The 19,598-nt window shown below is 50.7% G+C and overlaps 9 protein-coding genes across 9 annotated transcripts; 2 read left to right on the plus strand and 7 right to left on the minus strand.

Annotated features, from left to right (window-relative positions):
• Positions 1 to 237: 237 nt before the first annotated feature.
• Positions 238 to 2,288, plus strand: BDV14DRAFT_208343 (putative MFS transporter; the record flags this gene model as incomplete). The annotated part of the gene is made up of 3 exons (XM_073775370.1): positions 238 to 522; positions 593 to 1,823; positions 2,149 to 2,288. 3 exons carry the CDS (start codon positions 238 to 240, stop codon positions 2,286 to 2,288), a joined length of 1,656 nt encoding a protein of 551 aa, XP_073629027.1.
• Positions 2,289 to 2,394: 106 nt separating this feature from the next.
• BDV14DRAFT_48073 (uncharacterized protein) lies at positions 2,395 to 4,258 on the minus strand. Its single transcript, XM_073776871.1, has 2 exons — positions 3,982 to 4,258; positions 2,395 to 3,887 (listed from the first exon to the last, which is right to left on the minus strand). The coding sequence occupies exons 1-2, from the start codon at positions 4,144 to 4,146 to the stop codon at positions 2,502 to 2,504; spliced, it is 1,551 nt and encodes a 516-aa protein (XP_073629028.1). The 5' UTR covers positions 4,147 to 4,258; the 3' UTR covers positions 2,395 to 2,501.
• Positions 4,259 to 4,370: 112 nt separating this feature from the next.
• On the minus strand, positions 4,371 to 6,067 carry BDV14DRAFT_189134 (translation initiation factor eIF-2B subunit family protein; the record flags this gene model as incomplete). The annotated part of the gene is made up of 2 exons (XM_073771156.1): positions 4,371 to 5,859; positions 5,931 to 6,067. The coding sequence occupies 2 exons, from the start codon at positions 6,065 to 6,067 to the stop codon at positions 4,371 to 4,373; spliced, it is 1,626 nt and encodes a 541-aa protein (XP_073629029.1).
• Positions 6,068 to 6,472: 405 nt separating this feature from the next.
• BDV14DRAFT_171571 (uncharacterized protein) lies at positions 6,473 to 7,556 on the minus strand. Its single transcript, XM_073768430.1, has one exon. The coding sequence runs from the start codon at positions 7,080 to 7,082 to the stop codon at positions 6,624 to 6,626; it is 459 nt and encodes a 152-aa protein (XP_073629030.1). The 5' UTR covers positions 7,083 to 7,556; the 3' UTR covers positions 6,473 to 6,623.
• Positions 7,557 to 7,997: 441 nt separating this feature from the next.
• On the minus strand, positions 7,998 to 11,078 carry BDV14DRAFT_189135 (O-phospho-L-serine:2-oxoglutarate transaminase; the record flags this gene model as incomplete). Its single annotated transcript, XM_073771157.1, has 10 exons — positions 7,998 to 8,607; positions 8,668 to 8,903; positions 8,960 to 9,076; positions 9,518 to 9,570; positions 9,624 to 9,714; positions 9,765 to 9,957; positions 10,007 to 10,510; positions 10,560 to 10,734; positions 10,795 to 10,913; positions 10,972 to 11,078. 10 exons carry the CDS (start codon positions 11,076 to 11,078, stop codon positions 7,998 to 8,000), a joined length of 2,205 nt encoding a protein of 734 aa, XP_073629031.1.
• A 271-nt stretch (positions 11,079 to 11,349) lies between these two features.
• Positions 11,350 to 13,263, minus strand: BDV14DRAFT_171576 (uncharacterized protein). Its single transcript, XM_073768431.1, has one exon. It carries the CDS (start codon positions 13,224 to 13,226, stop codon positions 11,430 to 11,432), a length of 1,797 nt encoding a protein of 598 aa, XP_073629032.1. The 5' UTR covers positions 13,227 to 13,263; the 3' UTR covers positions 11,350 to 11,429.
• Positions 13,264 to 14,027: 764 nt separating this feature from the next.
• BDV14DRAFT_48111 (uncharacterized protein) lies at positions 14,028 to 16,770 on the minus strand. Its single transcript, XM_073776873.1, has 3 exons — positions 16,456 to 16,770; positions 16,195 to 16,402; positions 14,028 to 16,141 (listed from the first exon to the last, which is right to left on the minus strand). The coding sequence occupies exons 1-3, from the start codon at positions 16,676 to 16,678 to the stop codon at positions 14,278 to 14,280; spliced, it is 2,295 nt and encodes a 764-aa protein (XP_073629033.1). The 5' UTR covers positions 16,679 to 16,770; the 3' UTR covers positions 14,028 to 14,277.
• On the minus strand, positions 16,771 to 17,581 carry BDV14DRAFT_48110 (uncharacterized protein). The gene is made up of 3 exons (XM_073776872.1): positions 17,212 to 17,581; positions 16,861 to 17,158; positions 16,771 to 16,806 (listed from the first exon to the last, which is right to left on the minus strand). The coding sequence occupies exons 1-2, from the start codon at positions 17,483 to 17,485 to the stop codon at positions 16,917 to 16,919; spliced, it is 516 nt and encodes a 171-aa protein (XP_073629034.1). The 5' UTR covers positions 17,486 to 17,581; the 3' UTR covers positions 16,771 to 16,806; positions 16,861 to 16,916.
• Positions 17,582 to 17,837: 256 nt separating this feature from the next.
• On the plus strand, positions 17,838 to 19,506 carry BDV14DRAFT_48117 (lipase family protein). Its single transcript, XM_073776874.1, has 5 exons — positions 17,838 to 18,105; positions 18,166 to 18,268; positions 18,322 to 18,643; positions 18,695 to 18,929; positions 18,985 to 19,506. The coding sequence occupies exons 1-5, from the start codon at positions 17,907 to 17,909 to the stop codon at positions 19,374 to 19,376; spliced, it is 1,251 nt and encodes a 416-aa protein (XP_073629035.1). The 5' UTR covers positions 17,838 to 17,906; the 3' UTR covers positions 19,377 to 19,506.
• Positions 19,507 to 19,598: the final 92 nt, after the last annotated feature.

The raw sequence follows: 19,598 nt of genomic DNA on the forward strand, positions 1-19,598 counted from the left end.
GTGGCTCTATACAAACTGCATGTGTATCGTCCTATCACTTTATAATAACCCTTTTTAAAACATCACCTCAGACTATTGAAAGGTGGTCTTGACCTACAGCCTAGGTGGCCATGTGCTGCCGTCGGCATAACGAAGCGGTTCCGGCCCGCAACCGGCATCTCATGGGTTGATAAAAGACCCGACGACACACAATGTTATACTGCAAGACATAATTAATTTTATACTGATATAGACACTATGAGCACGCCAAACCTGCCGCCACAAACATCGCCGGATACGGACCCCAAGTCGAACGTGCCGATAGACTCATCTGCCCCAGAATTGAAGGCCCGGGTCCACGAAGATGAAGCACCATACTGCATCCTGCCTGAGAAAGAGAAAGTATTTCTTATGCTGCTCTGCTCATTTGCAGCCATTATCTCGCCCATATCCAGCAGCATTTATTTTCCCGCGATCGGTACGCTGGCGGAGGACCTTCATGTCTCGGTCTCAGACATTAACCTAACCGTTACCATGTACCTGGTAAGTCATACATGCATGAGTATTGTCTGTACCTACCTAAGCAATTGATACTAACTAGTCCTCTTCCTAGATCTTCCAAGGCCTCGCCCCCTCCATAGTAGCCTCCCTATCCGACACCCACGGCCGCCGCCCCGCCTACCTAGCCTGCTTCACCATTTACATAGCAACAAACATAGCCCTCGCTCTACAAAATAGCTACGCAGCACTAATGGTACTACGCTGCCTCCAGAGCACCGGCAGCAGCGGCACAATTGCCCTGTCCAGCGCGACGGTCTCCGATCTCGCTACTCGTGCTGAGCGCGGCAAGTATATCGGGTTTGCGACGATGGGCGTGACGCTGGGGCCTGCGCTGGGGCCGGTTATCGGCGGTCTACTCAGTCACTTTTTGGGGTGGCGCGCTATCTTCTGGTTCCTAGTTATATTGAGTGGTGTCTTAGGGGCGACACTCTTGCTGTTCTTACCGGAGACTTGTCGTGCTGTTGTGGGTAATGGATCTGTCCCGCCGAAGAGATGGAATCGGTCTATTTGGCAGATCATACGGGCTAGGTCATGGTCCAAGAACAAGAACATTGATGCCCCTTTTGCTGCGGAGCGAGCATATAACACCCTCCAAAAGAGACGCAACCGGCGCAACCCACTCACAGCATCTCTCTCAATAGCCACCGAGTCAAAAGAAGCATTCATCATCCTCATCTACGGCGGCCTGCTATTCAGCGGGTACATGGCCATTCTCAGCACGTTGACCTCAGAGCTCGAGGCCCGCTTCAACTACAACACCATCCAGATCGGCCTCTGCTATCTACCCCTAGGGCTAGGCAGTCTCACCTCCCGCTGGACAGTCGGCACCCTTCTGGACATGAACTTTAAACGGGAAGCAAAGCGGCAGAGCCTGGTCATATCAAAGAACAAACAGCAGGATCTCAAGGGGTTCAATATCGAGCGAGCCCGACTAGCCGTGACATTACCATTCACATACCTGAGCTGTGCATTTATACTAGGCTACGGCTGGGTCATGCAGGCGCGGACCTCGAGCTCCATTGCAGGCACTCTAATCTTTATCTTTCTCTCAGGCCATACGACCTCTGGCTCATTCAGTTCGCTGAATACGTTGATTGTTGACACCAACGCCGAGAGTCCCGCTACTGCTGTTGCGGCCAGTAATCTCTTCCGGTGCCTTATGGGTGCGGGGGCCGTTGCTGCTGCGACGCCGCTGATTGAGAGGGTTGGTATGGGTTGGATGGCGACCCTTGTTGCGGGAGTTTGGGTGGTTGTGAGTCCTTGTTTGTGGATTGTTTACTATCGTGGGTTTTGCTGGCGCGGAGAGAGGGAGAAAGAGAAGGATGCAAGACGGCGATCTGATGCTGGAGGGGTGGGTGAGAGTTTTTGAGCTGATATCAATGCCTAAAATTGGATGGTGTATTTGGCCTTCTGTTTCGCAAGACGGATATAGAGGTTCGATTATGTATATGGCTAACGCATATGGTGTGATATAATACTTCGGTATCTTTGACTCTTTTGCACTGCCTGTTGCCTGCTAATGGTGGTGGGGAACTTAACCATGCCAAAGCGATTCAAGGGGACTAGGACTAGAACATGGACAAACATAACACTGCCTAAGTTCACGAGGCAATAGAGGGCATCTGAAGTGGGAACAGCTGTACCCGGCAGGCAGCGAGGTCGCTGTGGGAGTGCAGCTCCTATCCGACGTTGCCTTATCACAGTATATGAACAGTAGCGGGAGGAATGTATTTCTCACGGCTCCGTAAACTCAAAGCGGAAACCCACAGGTCCTTCCAATACTATTTACATCGTACAGTAGGTCCCAATGAAAGAGACAAAACAAAACAAGTGGGAGCTAGCTACCTGGATCCATACTCCCAATGAGTACCAACGTCCCGGCCAAGAACCAAGACACCCAAGAGGCTTAACTGAACCTACAAACCTTTTTTTAAAGGAGAAAACAACCAGGTTTTCGAGCTTCACCCAAGATAAAGCTCATCAAGAACCATCCCACAAAACTCCTTATAATACTCACTCCCCTTCCACCCCCTACTTCGATTCCTCAAGCCCACTTTCTTCCATCCTTCCGAGCGTAAGCGCACAATGCGCTCTTGCAAGCTTTCACTCCTCGAACTTACCCTCGAACTGGAAGATACACCCCGAGACAAACTCGCCGTCACCGGTTCCTTGGACGGGGATTGGGACGACTGGGATTTGACAGGACTAAACGACCAAAACGACACTGAGCGCCGAAAGCTCCGATTACGTCTTGATCCTAAGCGGGTTTGTTGAATTGCATTTGCATGCTGGATGTCTGATTGAAGGGCTGTTATGTTAGAGCTGATTTGGGTTTGTAGTAAAGTTAGGCTGGCGTTGTATTTCTCCGTTGGAGTGCGCGATGGATATTGTGGGATTGAGCCTTGTCGTACGGGGATGTAACTGTTTTGCTGCGTGGGCGTGGAGCAGCTGTATGGACCCAGTGAGGATCTTACGTTCCTGGTCCTGGAGTTCGTGCTGGGCGTGGAGCCCAGGGTGCCCTCACCTGCGGTCTTAATGGGCAGAAAGAGTTCCAGAGGGAGAGGCCGCGGACGGACGGCCATTATTGGAGATTGGTCCTGATCAGAGGCCAGAATAAGGCTCTGGGCCTGGGCCTGGGCTCGTGTATGGGTTGTGGTCTGCACCCGAGTCGGAGATTGTGACGGCGTGCTTTGGCCATCGAAGTTTGGTACTTTGAATACCAAGGCTCTGGGGCTGGGTGTTTTGCGGACTTGTAGAGAAGGCACTAGGAGGTCCGTCTTATTCGTAGATGACAAGTCACTATCACTGTCGGAGGTCGAGGTAAAGGACTTGCGCTCTTCGTGGGCATTGCTGGCTGGTTGTGCGCCGATGTCGGTATCAACACCAATGACATCCTCGCAGTCTGAAATGAAGGGATCATCATCCGTCAAGTCCAACGTCTTGTCGATGATCTCCGTGATGCTCGTGATGATGCTCTCGGCGGGAGAAGTAGAGCCCGACCTTGACCTCCGCTCTGGCTCAGAGTCCGCGGTCGACGGAGATGGAGAGGGTGACCGAGATAAAGAACGGGATGAACTCGTGAGACGAGCAATTCCATTGTCACACCCCAGACCAAACCCAAAGAGCTTAGTACAATGCCTCTGGCTCCCATCCATAGCGTCGTTACCATCATTCTCCATTTCTACCAGCACAAGAGCCAGCAACGCACCCAGCGCAACCCCAAAACAATCCTTTGCCTCCCTCAACAGCGGTACCTTCTTACTCGAGTACTCATGCACGTACCGCCCCATTGCCTCATAGCAAGGCGCGCTGTAGAAGTACAGATAGACTTTGTAAGCGGGGTGAATCTGTCACAGACAGATTCAGATCTCATTAGTAACTGCTTAGAATCTCACATCTCACATTCCGCATGACTAAGGGATTGTGACCATGGAAACGTACCGGCTCTTTGACTGAGGACAGGATCGATGGGCAGCGGGAAACACAGCGCTTGTATTGGCGTTGAATGTAGAGTTGTTTTATTTTTTGCAGTGTGGTTCGCCATTGTTGGTGGCTTTGAGGGTAAGAGGTTTCGAAAAGGGTTGATTTCGCGGCGGTGGAAGCCATGACTATGTACGCCGCATGGCGATAAAGTTGAGGGTATAGGAAGAAGTTGAGGAAGGAGGCGGAAATTTAGAGCTCGTCCAAGGAACCCGGTATGAGGCTGTTGACGCGTTGGTGTCATGACAACACGCCAGGGGAAGTATATCTCGCGTTGAGCAGATTATCACTTGAAGCAAGCCTGGAGCCGACGGTATATACAGGATCTAATACTCAAAACCAGAGCCGAGCTAATAACGAATAGAAATCCCATCAAAGTACCGCGTCGCCAGCTCTTCCTGTTGATTTGCCTTTTCATGGATACGGTTGTCGTTGAGGACGCCCTCGCCGCTGACAAACGCATCAACCAGCGCCAACGGAATCCACTCGAAGTATACATTCCTGACTTCAACTGTGGCGTTTGAGTTACCGTTCCCATTGCTGAATGCTTTTTTAATCTCTTTGACAAGCTTGACACCATCATTCCGCCAGGTATTTAGGAGTTCGGCAGGATCATTGTCTTCGTGCTTCTCGTCGTCGATTATCCCGTTTTCACCGTTGACCTTCTCCAATTCGCTCAGGACGACAATCTTTGCATTGGGTGCAACGTGCTTCGCGCTGAGAACGGTCGGGAGGGAACCGGTCTTATTGCTCACGCCCTTCAACCGTGAAATCCGGTCCGCGCCGAGAAGAACGACATCAACCCCGTTTGAAGCAATAGCAGCGGATGCATCTGTATAGATCTGAACATGCAACTTCTTCTCCGGCGACCCCTTGCAAATGTCCTTGAAATTCTCCAGAACAGACGACGCAAAAGTAACACCCTCAAATAACGGTCTTGATTCAAGGACCCGCAGCTCCAGCGTACCGATGTCTAGCGACGCGAAAGCCTGGACAATACTATCCCTTATCGTCGAAGATGCAGAGAGCGTAAGGATAGTAAGCCTTTCTCTCCTTTGTTTCTCGCTGCCTTGCAGAAACTGCTTTCGAACATAGGTCGCAAACGTCTCCTTCACCAATCCCGCTCGACTATTCCTCCCCTTTATATGGTGCTCGATAATTGTAAGAAAGCGCTCCATTTTCCAATCGGGTGGTTCGTCAAGTTTGAGCACTTCATCCATCTCTTCGAGTATAGCGAGCAGAGCATTTAGCGTTGCGGCGCCCATACTCTCGCGCCCATTCTTGACAATATGCCATACCGCCAAACTGATTCTTTCCCACCACTTCTCACTTGCATTGCTCTCAGGGTCAATTGGCATAGACGGTTTCATGGCGATGAGGAAGTCCTTGAATATACCCAGTGCGATTCCTGTGAGTTCATGCGATCCGCTTGAGTGATCGTTCTTCAGCTTTTCGAGTCCATTCCGGAATACTTTCGCGGCGTCTGGATGGACTTCGCCCTCTAAATAGACCCTCCTCAAACTCTCCTTGAGTCTCGGGACACCCTTCTCTTCGAAATTACTATCCTTCAACACAGAGGAAGGGTCATACCACTCCCAACTCTCATGTTCCCAATCAAGTGTAATCGCGGTCTCGGAGTCCCTGAGCAGGAATGAAAAGGGGTATATTGTCCATTCCCTCTTCACGCTTTCATCGACAAACGAGAAGGGCTTTCCGGACCGCCAGAATGCCAATGTGCGTTCATTGAGACCCGTTTCTTCAGAGAGTTCGCGCCATGCTGCGGAGAGGGGCGATGCGTCGCTGCGGCTTATTGTTCCTGAAATCGGTGCTATCTGATGTCTTCTCTTGTGTCAGATACTGGTTGCATACAACGAGAGTATTTAATAGTAGAGCAGGTGCAAACAACGTACTTGTAAGTATTCACCTCCCCACTCCGATTAAACAGCGCGACTCGCGGGTTGTCTGGTGCGTCGTTGGGAAAGTGGAAGATGAACGAAGAAACGATCGATCGTCGCTCTAAATCTTGGGGATGGGATTGCCCCGCCATCGTGAAGGAATATGGATTGGGATGTCTCCGCAGGTGATCTTGGCTTTGAGCTTGGAATGGCAATGGTGATAAGTGATGCTCCCCGACTCCGAATGGTCGGATGTGGTGCTGAATAGGGTGACGTCACTCTTTGTGCTCCCTACTGTCTAAGTCACCCTATGACAGGGGATGGATTGCAGTAAGGTACTAGGTACGTGGCAATTTGTACCTTACTCCAGCTGTATAGATACAGAGTGCAGTGATCGCTGAGCTGCGATTGCGTTGCCTCGTTCTCGATTGTGCCGGATTGACATTCTATAGAGATATCGCTTGTTCGAGTGCGATGGCTTTCTACTCATCATTCGGCCGAGAAAGTCAAGATTCTTCTCTTTACGAGGCGCGCTTAGAAACGCGCAATGGAAAAGAAAGAATAGAAACGTGATTAAAGCACCTAGGTAACTCCGATCCAAAGCAAGCCCTCAGAGCCCGAAACCCGCAAGCTCGGGGTCAACTTTCCAATATGATAGAACCACCAAAACCACTTGAAAATCCCTGCCATCAATCATAACTCGTAGGCCTAGAAGGTTACACGGCCCGCCATTCTGGACGCAACAGAACCCTCCTGTGTGAGTCGTAGCGCCCGCGCCTGTTCCTTCGATCTCTTCATTTGAACCCGCAGCGGTTCAACATAGAAGCATAGTACCTGCTGGTCTAAGCAGTGCGCGCACCGCGGTTTGAGCCGATCACACTGTACGCCCTGCACCTGGCAGGCGCGACACGGGAACTCATTTCTCTCGATTCCATTTTCAGTGTTCTCATCGGTCGGTGTGAGTGCGGTTGTATACTGAATCGGAGCGTTCGTCCGGCAAGACCAGAGCCATTTTGAAAGCCGCGCGATTATGCAGGATTCGGGAAATGAAGACGTGCTTGCGGCCGCGGCATCTTGACAGAGGGTTTGGTCCGCGTTGCTATCGAAGTGAGGCGCCTGCTTGTTGGCTGACATTGTGATTGCCATTGTGGGTGCGCGCATTTGCATTCCGATGTGGGCTGAGGACGCGAGGAGTCAGCAGCTTCACAGAACACAAAGACCTGAGTGCTGACTGGAAGATGAAAACTCACGATTTGAGATTATGGGGCCCATTGAAGCATCCCTAATTGTCTTGGAGACAAATGGGTCGCGAGATTTGGGAAGTAAGTGAGATGTCGAATTGTACCGTCGTCGCCATCTCACGCGGAGGGAAGAAGTTGAGAACAGAAAATACTAGGGATCACATAGGGAAGATAGTCAACATTGGAGACTAGATGTATTGCAGAAGGAAGAGAGAAGTGGGAGAGAGGAAAGCAAGTTTGGTCAAGGTATGCCAACTCATAAGTCCCCGGTCCCGTGCAAATAATTGCAGGCAGGCAGGTACGCACAGACGCCCTGGCCACGTCAATCAAACCTTCTTCAACACGCGGCTTTGCGCCGTTGGGAACCCATTGGATTGGACCAGCGCCGCACAAAGCGGACCGTGAACCAGAAACCTGAAGTGAGCAGCGCCGATGGATCTCCGGAGGCTATCAAACAAGGCATGCAGAGGGGCCGGCCAGTGCGATAGGCCGGGAAATGCACCCGGGGCCCTCCACAGCCGTCCGCTAGATCGGGCCAGCACCCCGCGTTCTCCTGTACGAATCAATTGGCAGGTACTCGGAAATCTCGGGTTTAAAACGGATGGTGGTTGCTGTTGTTGACAAGTGAGAAAGCTCGATGTTATCAAGTTTCGGTGTACTTGTGGGTAATTTGGATTGTTAGGTTGCATTACTGTCTCGACCGGAAGTGTTACGCAGACACACCCATTGGATGGATCTGATTCGAGACGGGAAGTCGCTGATCTTACTTTGTACAGAGTCTGTACTTTGTAGACCTGCGGTGGCATTTGTGCATGTTACCTGGCTATCAAGGTACTCACAACTAGGACCTCCCCTCCCATGCCTCCCTCACCACTTCCTCAATCGTCTTCAACTTCAGGTTCGGAAATCGCCCATTCGCCCTGATATTCTTCGGAAAATCAAAGCACTTCCCAACAACCAATCTATCCACCAAAGCAATCGTCTCCTTCATCTCCTCCTCGCTATAACCCAGTCCCTCAGGCTGCTTCAAGGGCAGTGTAACATCTCCCTTCATAACATCATCCACACTATCATACTTGACACTGAACTTCTTTCCTCTAACCTTCTCCCCAAGCCCTACCAACTGGTTCGCAGATATCTCATCGCCAACAATAACGCTGAACTCCTCCCACTCGCTGGCATCAACCTCAAGTAACTGTGCAATAAATCGCGCCATGTCGCAGCTGTATGTCATGCCGATAACATCATCTCCAGAACCAGGAATGACAGCCTCGCAATTCTGCATGTCAACGAGCATAGTATGCTGCTCGAGGTTGCTCTTCACATGAGGTAATCCCCAGTAGTCCATGAAAAAGCCTGGGATAACTCTGGTAAACTTCAATGTCTTACTACCCTTAAGCAAGTTCGCAGCGTCAAGAAAGTACTGTATCGTTGGGTCAAGATGGAGCAGACTGTTCCACTTATCAACACCCTACTCAAAAGAAAACTAGGTAGAGTAGGGTGGTACTTACTCCTCCGTCTGAATAAACGAATACTCACTCGGAATAAACCTCTTCGTACACTCCGCACCCTCCGCAGCCCGAATAAGATTCAACTGAGCTTGACTATGCGCATCTTCATAGAGCGAGAGAGCCGAAATGACCGTTTCAACCTTATGCTCGTTAAGTTGTTTTGTTAGAGCCGCGACATCGGCATAGTCGACTTCGAGCTGCTTGGCGCGGGAGATAATCGGGTTGTTTTGTTGTGCCTGGTTCCCTTGTTAGTAGATTGTATGCATGGCGATATTCGATGGGCGCAGCGTACCTTGCGCGTAAGCACAATGACTTCATGCTTGGCTTCTTGTGTGAGGACGTCGACGAGGGTTTGGCCTACGCCGCCTGAGCCGCCTGCGATGGCTATTACTGACATTTTAGAAATTGACTTCGTCCAGATATAGTCCGCCGTTTTTCGAGTGTGGATTGAACGTTCGTGTATCATGCCTAGAGGAGTTGGGCGGGCTCGGATAGAACCCCGCGCTCAGGTAATTGAGGTCATCCCCGTTGCTTGTGGATCCTCAGGCATCCGCAGCCGCAAGGTACTGGCTACACTGCTTTACAGCGCAATGGGCCACTTTGTAGTGTGTAATATAAATTCAACTACTACGATCCAAGCCCGTGGGGGTGCAGGCTAGGAGCCAGAAAGGTCAAGGTTTTCATCGTGCAAAGGATGGGTAAAACAACCATAATACATTCGGAAGGTTGAGCCTCCATCGCTTCTAAAATCATCTACTATATACTCGCTTTTTGTGCCAATGCGTTGAACATGCAGCTAAACACCATAGCTACCAATCTATAACTTTGCGAACTCGTTCAGGTACACAACCAGCTTGTCAATGCCGGACTCGGGGATGGCGTTGTAGTTTGAGACACGGATGCCTATCGATGTTAGTCAAAAGCCTGAACTTGGCTGGATGTTGGCGAAAACTCACCTCCAACGCTTCTGTGGCCCTTCATTCCGGTGATGCCGCGCTCGGTACCGCCCTTGAGGAAGGTCTTCTCGGACTCATCGACGGCTCCGTTCTGTAAATCGTGAGCTATTATTCAACACATGTATACGGTTATAGTCTCACCTTGATGACGCGGAAGCAGATGTTCATCCGCGAACGCACGGCCTTGTCGGGCACAATGCGGTAGACGTCAGGGTATGCCTCTAGTGCTTCATAGACCTTCTTGGCCTTGCGCTCGGCGACGGCTTGTTGACCGTCAACCTTGTCGGGGAAAGCGGCGAGGAGCTTCTTGAGGACTTGGCCGGCGACGTAGACGCTGTACAAATTAACCAACCGAATAGATGAAGAGATGGCTAGAGGCTTACTCGAAAATGCTGAGTGTGTTGTAAAGAGAGTTGTTCTTGTGCGCGACCGAGTAATCAAGGATAGTCGGCGCAATCGGGAGACCGAGCTTGCGCAGGATGGTGGGCGAGGCCGGAGCCGCATTAGGAGGGAGCAGGCTCTTCCTGATAATGACACCGGTGATACCAGTCATGCCGAGGTTCTTTTGAGCGCCGAAGTAGACAATCGAGAAGTTCTCAAAGGGTATCCGGCGGGAAAGAATCGTTGAAGAAAAGTCTCCAATGACGATAGGGTCGTTCTCTGAGCCCTTGGACTCGAGAACCTTGGGGAAGGCAGGGTATTCGACACCGTCGACCGTCTCGTTCTCGCAGAGGTATGTCATGGCGGCCTTGGGGCTGAGCTTCCACGTCGACTCGTCCGCGATCTTGCCGAATTTGCCGTCGTTCGCTGTTCGCGCGTCGCTGGCGACATTTACGTACTCGGGGCCGAGGAGGCGGACGGCTTCTTGGCTGGCCTTAAGCGACCATCTGTCGAACGTTAGCAGACGCGAACATTCCAATTGAGCAGGATACTTGCGATCCGGTAACAAGGTAGTCGACCTTGAATTCTGCATCGACTTTCTTGCGCAGCTCCGCAATGACCTCCTCCTCCGAGAGATCGCCCTTCTCCTTCAAAATCTTCTGTCTTTGTCTCTCCACCCAGATCGCCGTCAGGTTGTATACCGTCGCATCGAATTGACCAGATCCACCACCTAAACACGTTCATCAGCAGGGAACCAACCCTGAAACATCGCCGAAATCGGTCACCGTACCCTGCATGATCAAGATCTCGAAGTCGTCGGGGATATCGAGGAAGGAGGCGAGGTCGGACTTCATGGTGTTGAGAATGTTCGTAGCCAGCTCGCTGCGATGGCTGTGCTCGGCGACACCACTAGACAGTCACCAGTTAGTGCTTGTTATCCCAAATAATGGGTTACAAGGGTGCTCACAGTCCGGTGTTCTCATAGTTTTGAAGGGCCTCTGCGGCAGTCGCAAGGACGTCGGAGGGAAGGGCGGCTGGGCCGGCGCCCAAGTATGTGATGTCTTCTCTCTTCATGGCTGCAATTGATCAATTGGGTGTGTTTGGGAGTAGGAGAGATCTGGGCTGGCCCCGGAGAGTCTTTTTTGGGCCCCTCCCATGTGACTCACTCCGATATCGTATCACCACGTGACTGTCCCGCCTACTGTCAATGAAGAGGGCTCTATACAGAGTACCTTCAATAGCAAACGAGCTGTTTGGTTTAATATTGATATCTTTGTAAAGAGTTTAGAGGCGGAGTGAAGGGCTCGCCTTTTGTCAAGGGGAAAAAACTGTTTGAAAGTGTAGTTGTACTTCTAGATGTTTTAGAGTCTGCGATATATATATTTGCACCTATCTTCGAGCAGCAAGGTACCTCTAGATTCCCTGCTATCCAATCGTCCACTTCTTTTTCACCAGCCGAGCTACCTCACTTTCCTCCTGCAATTGATTCGCTTTCTCTAGCACTTCCAAATATGCAAGACCTTCGAATTGATACACCACCCCATCCTTCTCAAGGTCCTCATCAGAGGGACCCCGGATGATTACGGCAGGCATCGGGGTCCTTGTCGGCATCGTTCTCGAGGGATCCCAGAACAGGACATACATTTGACCATTTTCATAGCCTTCAGAGACTTCGTCGTCTTCCCTCGTTTGATCCACTCCTTCATCATGCCGTTTGATTTCGAACGTTCCTACGAGCCCTTCACCAAGCCCAACAGACACCGTAAAGACACCAAGCTGCTCGCTTACACAACTCGAGGGCAACACCAACGCGGGATATTCAACGACGAAGCCATCATCAGTCACAAAACCAGGGGTCATATCATCAGATTTCACGTTCAGTCTCTTCGCACCGCAGTTTCCGAATCGGTTGATACCCCATCGCCAACCGCGCTGGTGCATTCTCGGCCCTGCAAGGAACAGCATCCCTTGCGGCAGTTGTGATTCAGTCGACAACAAGGCGTGCATATGGTCCTCAAACTCCAGACCTTTTAGCAACGATGTATCCCAGCCAATCAAACTTGCAAAGCAGAGCATCTCGTCTCTTTCCTTACTAGTCGACCGATACAAGGCAGCGCTGAAGGCTTCCATGATTGCAAAGCAACGCTTAGCCTCGGGGCTTGTGATACTCTGCTCGGTCCGCTTTACCATGCGTGGATCTGGTTCGGATATGACATTGATTCGCAGCAAGCGGAATCTCCACTGGAAATTGTCGGCATCACGCATGGGAGTCCCGAATGATCGCTTGACATTAAGCAGCTCGTTGCCATATGTTTCCTTTTGCTGCGCCTCTGTCCTTCCTTGCACGTCCAAGAAGCCATCGGCAAATTTGATACAAAGCTCATTTGCGAGAACACCTTCGTTTAGTGTCCAGAGACGTCGCATCCAGGCCGCCATACGAATCCGCATGAATGCCTGGGTATAATCGGTCGAGGAAAATGATTGAATATCACCGTCCAGCACCAATACGCGGAAGGCCCGCTCGTATACAGCTTTCATGGACTTGATAGCTTTCCCTCGCAGCGCTTTGTATTCTGGCGCCACTGGAATGCACATTGTATCCATCCAGAAAAGGAGAGAGGGACCATGGAATTTCTTCTTCCACAACTCTCGGAACGCCAGTCTATTCACGAGATCAACAGATCTCATCCCTGAAATCAGTTCATCTAGCAGTGAGTGGAGTCGCTGAAGCTGGCACTGAGGAAGAGTGTTTGCGGTAGGATTTCCCAGCCCATCCGACCAGACATGTGAAAACGCAATGTATCGCTTGCCCTCGGTATATTTTTCCACCTCGACCTTGACGAAAGGCTCTCTCTTGAGCGGCGTGATAGAGAGCAAAGGAACGCCACCGTCTTCAAGAATTGAGACCACTTCCTCGATCATCGGCCCGCGATGCTCGCAACCACATTCGTTAGTTGTATGAGGAGGAGGTACGTGGGCTGTACGGTACGTCGCTTCGTTCAGCTGTCGCGCCATACACAAGTCCCTTGTACATTCCGAATGATCTTTCTCCATTGCCGAAGGTGGAGGTTGCAATTGCGAGACATAAAGGGCTGAGGCGGAGGTGAAAGTCTCTTCAACCATAGCCACCTCACTCCTACACCACCCCGTCTCATACATTCGCTGGAGTGGAAGCCATGCGCAAGGAAAGGCCAAGCTTCCAGTCGAAGAGCTGAAGACCATGTTCAATGCTGATGTGGAGAAACTCCATGCCAGCCGCTGGCTCAGTGCCCTGATAGACAGGTCGATTTCAGGCGATAGTGGCCATACAGAGAAGCCCTCACGTGGGTCACCTTCGCATGTTGCCATCCGACAGAACCTCGACACAGTCCGGAGGCATGCTTCAACTCGGTGACCAACAGTCAGGGCAGCATCTCTATTCTCGCTGTGAAAAAGCGGCGTGATGAACGACAAGAGCTCCAGAATCTGCTCATCAAGCGAAGCGACTGTGATGACGCCATGTTCGTACCCCTCTTTCTGCTTGATATAGTTGTGCTTCATACCTTTGCCGAGGGGACCGAAAACTTCCCAAAGCATTCCGAAGAAGAGCCAATCTTGGAGTAAGGTTGCCGCATCTTCGTGTTGTGAGAAGTCCCCCGCCAATAAACGATCAATATCCCATCCCGCGCGCTCAGGATAGGTCAAAAAGTTAGAGTCATCATATTTCTCAGGACTGAGACAGGGGACTTCTATCTCGGGATAGGGCGAGTCAGGAACTGTCTCTATGTGGTCCATTGCTGTGATCAACACCAAATAACGTCTCTTCGAAAGAGGCCTGACAAGGCGGGGATACCGAAGGATAAGATCACGGGAGGTGGGGGCGGAGCCAGGATACTCAGCCCCGGAGCCCAGCCTTTTCAGCTGAAACTGACAGGAGTTTTCAAACAAATTGGCTAAGCTGAAGAATTTAACTGTATAGCCGATGGGGTTGGATTTATTACTCCCTCCCTATGTCTCCTAAACCCCGGTGCCAAGCCATGGTTGTGCGCGGCCCATCGCGCCTGCCTCGTTGGGCGCTAATGAAAAAAAGAAGGTGCAACTGGTGTGTAAGAAATAGGCAGGTACGATGAAGGGTCGCAACTTTCGCTCCTGGATGGAGTTGGATATGATTGATAAAGAAGGAGCGATGGAGCGTGTGCTCAGGGATGGAAGGAACGACTGCTCTTTAGTGTATCTGTACTACCCCTATACCCGATTGCTTTCGATACCAATGCAGACGTAGGATGTGTCTTCTTCAAATCTTTGACCCCTTGTCGAAAGCCAGTTTAGCATACTCTTCCAGACGCCAACGAAGAAATGCCTCATTTGCGGTTGCTGCACCAAAGATGATCCTGAGGCAGAGAAGATACGTTGAAACCCACCCCGACCCAACCTCGTCATGGTACTTTTCCTCAGTCTCGAAGGCGTATGCGCGGCATCTCACAACACTTCCCCAAGATTCTCTATGTCGGATGAGTTTCTCAATTCCACGAGGGGCAACCCAATCTGGATGACCAGGTTTGAAAGCAGGCTCCTCGCCGTCCTCGAGGCGCTCCTCATTAGCCGAAGCAATGAAGTCCACTCGATGGCATTTGAGCCTCAGTCCGTGGAGCCTGCAGGAGTCGCAAGTGCACCACTCCCAGGGCGTCCATGCTTCTTCTTTACCCGAAAGCTGGGATACCAGTCTGGATTTGACGGCCTTGAGCCGTGTCGCGACTAGTTCATCGCTGCCGATAAGCTGACGGTGCGTCTGCATGAAAGTCATTCCGAAGGTGAAAAAGCCGACTGCTTTCCAGTTGTTCATTTCGCCAGACCCAAAGTCAACGTCTGGGGCGAAGAACAGGGTATTTCCGTCGCGTTTGTCCATATGCCACGCTCGCGAGAAAACGGCTCCTTGGGGGTTCCAGAGCTTCCGAAGTGTTTTGACGTCAACGACGCCGACATTGAGACCGGCGAAGACTAATCTGAGGCATTCCTGGAAGTGAGCTGCTATTTCGGCGAGATAATCGTGCAAGAGTTTCAAACGGCGAAGGACTTGAAGGCGATTTGTTGCCCAGGCTGCTGGGGAAAGATTTACCAAGAACTCCTGGTTCTTTGGATCAATGTAATACTTCTTTTGGCGGTGGAGATGCGTTGACAGAATTGATAGATTGTCAATTGGACAGTCCAGCAGATGGTCCGCCATTGTGCATGAAGGAACTGGCCCGACACGTTCCGATGAATAAGTCGTTGCGAACCGATCGGAGCAGCTCATTTCTTCGTCTTTGAGGAGATAGGGATCACCGTCTTTCTCGCCGTGGATGCTAAACCCCAACGAAAATCCGTCTTCACGGTCGACACCGAAACGCACGCCATATACGTGGTCAATCATATCCGCGTCGTTCTGAGCATAGCTGGAGTACATCGTCACCGCGGAGCCGAGCATAGCGCGTTTGCTAGATCCTGGAATTGGATACTGTAATGGCCGTACAAAACTCTGAAGGTAGCTCAAGCATCGATCGTCCGGTCCTTGCTGAACCTCCGGCGACAAACATACTGGGATGAAGGGATATATGGAGTTGAATGTAGGATAGGTATAGCTGTCATACTCCAGCAAACCATTACAAAAGTCCTGACAGTTGTTACTCATCCGGCTATAAGCCAGCTTTTGCGTCTTGCCTAGCTTTTGAGCGATCAAAAAAAGGTGGGGGTCGATCTCCTCCGAGAAAATTAATTTCATGGTGTCTGTCAGCTCAGTGACACAATTGAGCAACAAACCTCTGTTGTTGTCTTCTGTGTTTATAGGCGATTTTGCAGCCTTCCAGGTCATCGCCAAGTGAACGAAAAGCTCGACAATTGTGTCCTCTCCAACTTTCCACGCAGGTCGGGAGTGGTTATAATTCGTGAAAAGACCACCGGACAACTGCTTTCGCGAACACAGGAACCGGCGCTCCTTGGCTTTCTTTGTTGCCTCGTATACCCGGCGATCGGGTGACACCGAGTACACATCGGCGCAGAATACATCGCAGCCTTGGATAGTCCTGTAGTTGTCTGGTCGGAGATACTCCTTGATCTCGCGAGGCGAGTGGCGGCCAAAAGAGGGTAAAGTCCGTGTCGATATAAGAGCACCGCCGGGATGACTACCGATGTGTCAGTTGTTGACGATAGAAGCCATATTATTTGACGGACTCACATCGTCATACCATTCTCTATCAACAATGGCCCGAACATCAAAGCACAGTGCGCGTTACCCGCAGGGAATAATCGCCGGGCACTCATTCCAGAGCGCCGCATGCCACCGGAAGAGATGTGATCGAGAAAGGCATTCCCAAAGGACAGAAGACTCTGCCCTTTAATGTGATCTTCTAGGACATCTAGCTCCTGACTGAACGTCTTGACATCTGGAACTCGCCCGTCAGCTGCACGACAACCTTGAATAGCGGACAATGCCTACCTGTCTCTCCAGCCTTCTTGAACCGATACGTAATCTTCAAATGATCTCTTTGGTGATCCGACGTCTCCATACAATTACAGCATAGGCGATACGGAACGGGGTATATGCAATCCAGATACCGGTGTTGGAACTCGATGGGCTGTTTGGGATCTGCCACAGTCTTCATATGGCTTCTATTGACAGGACTAAAGAGTGCACAGTTCTTAGCTTTGTCTCTCGCCATGCGGATACCAGGGCTACCATACTAATCGCTGCATCCTTTGCTACACTCGTAGAAGTGGAATGAGCGGATACAGAACCGGCATTTTGAGCACTGAATTGCTTCGTATATCCCGGGAAAGCGTTTCTCAACTACCTAATATCAGCATAGGACGACGCGAGAGATGAGAGTGGAAATATATATACCCTGAGGTGCCGGCCCTAGAGAAGGAAATGTCGGTCGTCTGTATTCCTGGACGTAATCATAGTCGCAGAAGCCTGACAATTTGAGTCAACGCCACAGTCAAGTCTTGGAAGAGCCTGGTCTTACCGCAAGCTTGGAGCAGTGCCCGCGCAATGATTTCATCTTGAGATACTTTCTGGCGGTCTTGAATCCATTGGTGACAGGCCCATGGGGATACTTGTATATCAACCTCACCTTTAACCTCGTCAAATACACTCCTAGCGATATTATCCTTCATATCTTCTGACAACCCAATCGGATCTACCAAGCGTCAATTTCACATCACTCCAAGCTAGGAAGAACAAGAAACACACCCCAGAGATCCAACAACTCCCTCAAATAGCTACTATCCAACTCCCCCTCCTCAAGATCCTCTTGTCCTTCAGAAACGAACGTTTTATAATCATCAAAAGCCAATATCGCATTCGCCATCTCATCACGCACAGAATCCCAGTAGACCCGCTGCAAAAGCTGGAAAATAACCTTGATGGGCCGGTCGCCCTTTTCGCTGATTGCGCGCCATCCCTTGTCTATATCCGCGTCGTAGGATGTGGGTGAGTGGATGTCGTCGAAGATATTGGATGGCATGATAATACTGGAATACGTGAAGCAGATTTGAAGGGGATATGGGTCTGGTAAGCTAAACGACAAGCTTTGGGAAATGAGACTTATATCGTATGCTGGCGCTTTGTCTCAGCCGCAAAGATAGGTAGGAGATAGGCAAATACGGGGTTGCCGATGGATGGCGGATATCATATAGGGCTATTTCAAGCGACTCGCCAAGAACGTACACTGATCCTCGCGTGGCTTACTGGACACACTTGACAGGCAGTGAAAGCCTATCGCTACATCAGACTGACATAGAAGCTTTTGTTGCGCGTGATCGTTTCGGGTGGCACTTCGTATCGCCTCAGCCTCAGCCTGCGCATGGTCCGAAGTTCTCTTTGCATCTTCGACCTCTTCGACCTTCTAGGAAAGCACAGGTTTGTACTGGAACGTCAAATCCAAAATGAGGAAATCATTTACCCAGAAGATAGCAAGCAGATTTACCTGCAGCAAGACGTCGCGTGGCACAGCAGAGGTCTCTGCTGAGTCTTCGGCGTCGGTTGCTGAGGTTTCACAGTCGACTCACTCAGCAGCTACGTCGCGCAATTTGCGTGATTTATCTGTTAGGCTGGATGATTATCTGGAGCAAGTTGGAGTTGCTGGTAAGTAGTCGTTTCCTGGTAGACGCGGGAGCGATATGAAGCCAGCTAATGAGCTTCTAGGAGATGAAGTCGACCTCGATGTGATATCCTTGAGTCGGCAGATTGAGAAAGTGAAGAAGTACAGAAATGGGTCTTTGCCGGAGTCTGTCGTGCCGGTGGAAGTGCACGTCCATATTCTGTTCTCTATTTGAGAGAGCCAAGGCTAAGTCATGATAGGGATGCGAAAACTCTCGAACTCGTCAACATCGCAGCATGGAGCTCAAAAGCTGTTTACGCTGCGGATACGGCATCCATGCATCGTGTTGTTCCAGTCCAGGATGTCTCTAACTTCCAGCCGACAGAGTATAGCGAGCAGATTGATGCTTCATTCCGCGATGGGACGGTGAAGGCGACGAGGGTTCAACTGTTTTTGAATCGTGAAGGGACAGACCTCTCGAAGCTTCTTGTCGTTGCGATACGAGGATCCACCTCGAAGAGGCGAGATTGGACGATCAACTTTGACGATGAGGGTGCTGGGACGGAGGGGACGGGGTTTATTGTATGGCCACTCCCGTATTGCCATAGTTATTGCTGATGGAGAGTGATGTAGGACACAAACGACTGCACTTACCAGGTCCACGGCGGATTTCTTGAGTGCGCCAAGGGAATGGTTGAGAAAATTGCCGAAGCCATTTCTTCTATACTCTCCAAATCCGATGCAGATGGCTTGAAGGGTGACGTTCAGTTACTTTTCTCAGGCCATTCTGCTGGAGGAGCTGTTGCATCTCTGCTTGCTGCGCATATAACGTCGGGAAATCTGTCGGTGTTGGGAGAGCTATCCGGGAGTAAGAAGCTATTGTTCCAATTCTAAGCATATGCCCAGGCTGACAATTTGTGCAGAGTTCCCATCAATCAACTGCATTGTCTTTGGATCACCGCCAGTCTCAACACCGGCCCTAGGTACATCTAATGGGGCATCAACGTTTCTATCAATAATCAACGAGGGAGACCCTGTTCCGCGAATGGACAAGGCATATATCGGGACCTTGCTGATAATATATGTCTCGCCAATGCCTGGCTCTTCCGATGCTAAAGAACTCCCCGCGATGACCTTGGAAAATGCGGGAAGAGTTCTACTATTGAAAGATCACGTCCAGGGTCTAAGTTCCGTGGTGGATGACCCTGATCAGAAGAAAGTTAAGGGTGTTCTTCAGACGACCATTTTCGGAAATCCAAGGGCGCATAAGATGGATATGTATCTGTGGAAGTTGGGGATTGTCAAAATGCTCTGAGATCGCCAACAAAGTTAGTCTATCTCCTAAGTTCGTCCGTGCTTGAAACGCTGGGCTACATGCTGCGTTCCCAAAGGGGCTATATAGGGCGCTGATATGGACCTAGGGCGCTGATATGGGCCAAGGGCTGGGCGCCTCGATTGCGGGGTGTTCAGCGTCATATCTCCGCAGCTAGCTATCTTGATAAAAAGCACGAGAAATGAAAAGGTCTCCCATCATTGT

This window comes from Aspergillus stella-maris (genome assembly GCF_047715825.1).
Source record: "Aspergillus stella-maris strain CBS 113639 unplaced genomic scaffold BDV14scaffold_21, whole genome shotgun sequence".
Classification (NCBI taxonomy): domain Eukaryota; kingdom Fungi; phylum Ascomycota; class Eurotiomycetes; order Eurotiales; family Aspergillaceae; genus Aspergillus; species Aspergillus stella-maris.

Bases quoted from the DNA above. Each gene is read 5' to 3' on its own strand.
- BDV14DRAFT_48073 (XM_073776871.1), bottom strand. From the start codon at position 4,146: ATGGCTTCCACCGCCGCGAAATCAACCCTTTTCGAAACCTCTTACCCT. The intron at 3,888-3,981 runs GTACGTTTCCAT...TGTCTGTGACAG, and splicing joins TGTCCTCAGTCAAAGAGCCG to ATTCACCCCGCTTACAAAGT.
- BDV14DRAFT_171571 (XM_073768430.1), bottom strand. From the start codon at position 7,082: ATGCAAATGCGCGCACCCACAATGGCAATCACAATGTCAGCCAACAAG.
- BDV14DRAFT_171576 (XM_073768431.1), bottom strand. From the start codon at position 13,226: ATGGTCTTCAGCTCTTCGACTGGAAGCTTGGCCTTTCCTTGCGCATGG.
- BDV14DRAFT_48111 (XM_073776873.1), bottom strand. From the start codon at position 16,678: ATGGCGAGAGACAAAGCTAAGAACTGTGCACTCTTTAGTCCTGTCAAT. The intron at 16,403-16,455 runs GTAGGCATTGTC...GGCGAGTTCCAG, and splicing joins CAAGAAGGCTGGAGAGACAG to ATGTCAAGACGTTCAGTCAG. The intron at 16,142-16,194 runs GTGAGTCCGTCA...ACACATCGGTAG, and splicing joins ATAGAGAATGGTATGACGAT to TCATCCCGGCGGTGCTCTTA.
- BDV14DRAFT_48110 (XM_073776872.1), bottom strand. From the start codon at position 17,485: ATGCCATCCAATATCTTCGACGACATCCACTCACCCACATCCTACGAC. The intron at 17,159-17,211 runs GTGTGTTTCTTG...GACGCTTGGTAG, and splicing joins GGAGTTGTTGGATCTCTGGG to ATCCGATTGGGTTGTCAGAA.
- BDV14DRAFT_48117 (XM_073776874.1), top strand. From the start codon at position 17,907: ATGAGGAAATCATTTACCCAGAAGATAGCAAGCAGATTTACCTGCAGC. The intron at 18,106-18,165 runs GTAAGTAGTCGT...ATGAGCTTCTAG, and splicing joins GGAGCAAGTTGGAGTTGCTG to GAGATGAAGTCGACCTCGAT. The intron at 18,930-18,984 runs GTAAGAAGCTAT...CAATTTGTGCAG, and splicing joins GTTGGGAGAGCTATCCGGGA to AGTTCCCATCAATCAACTGC.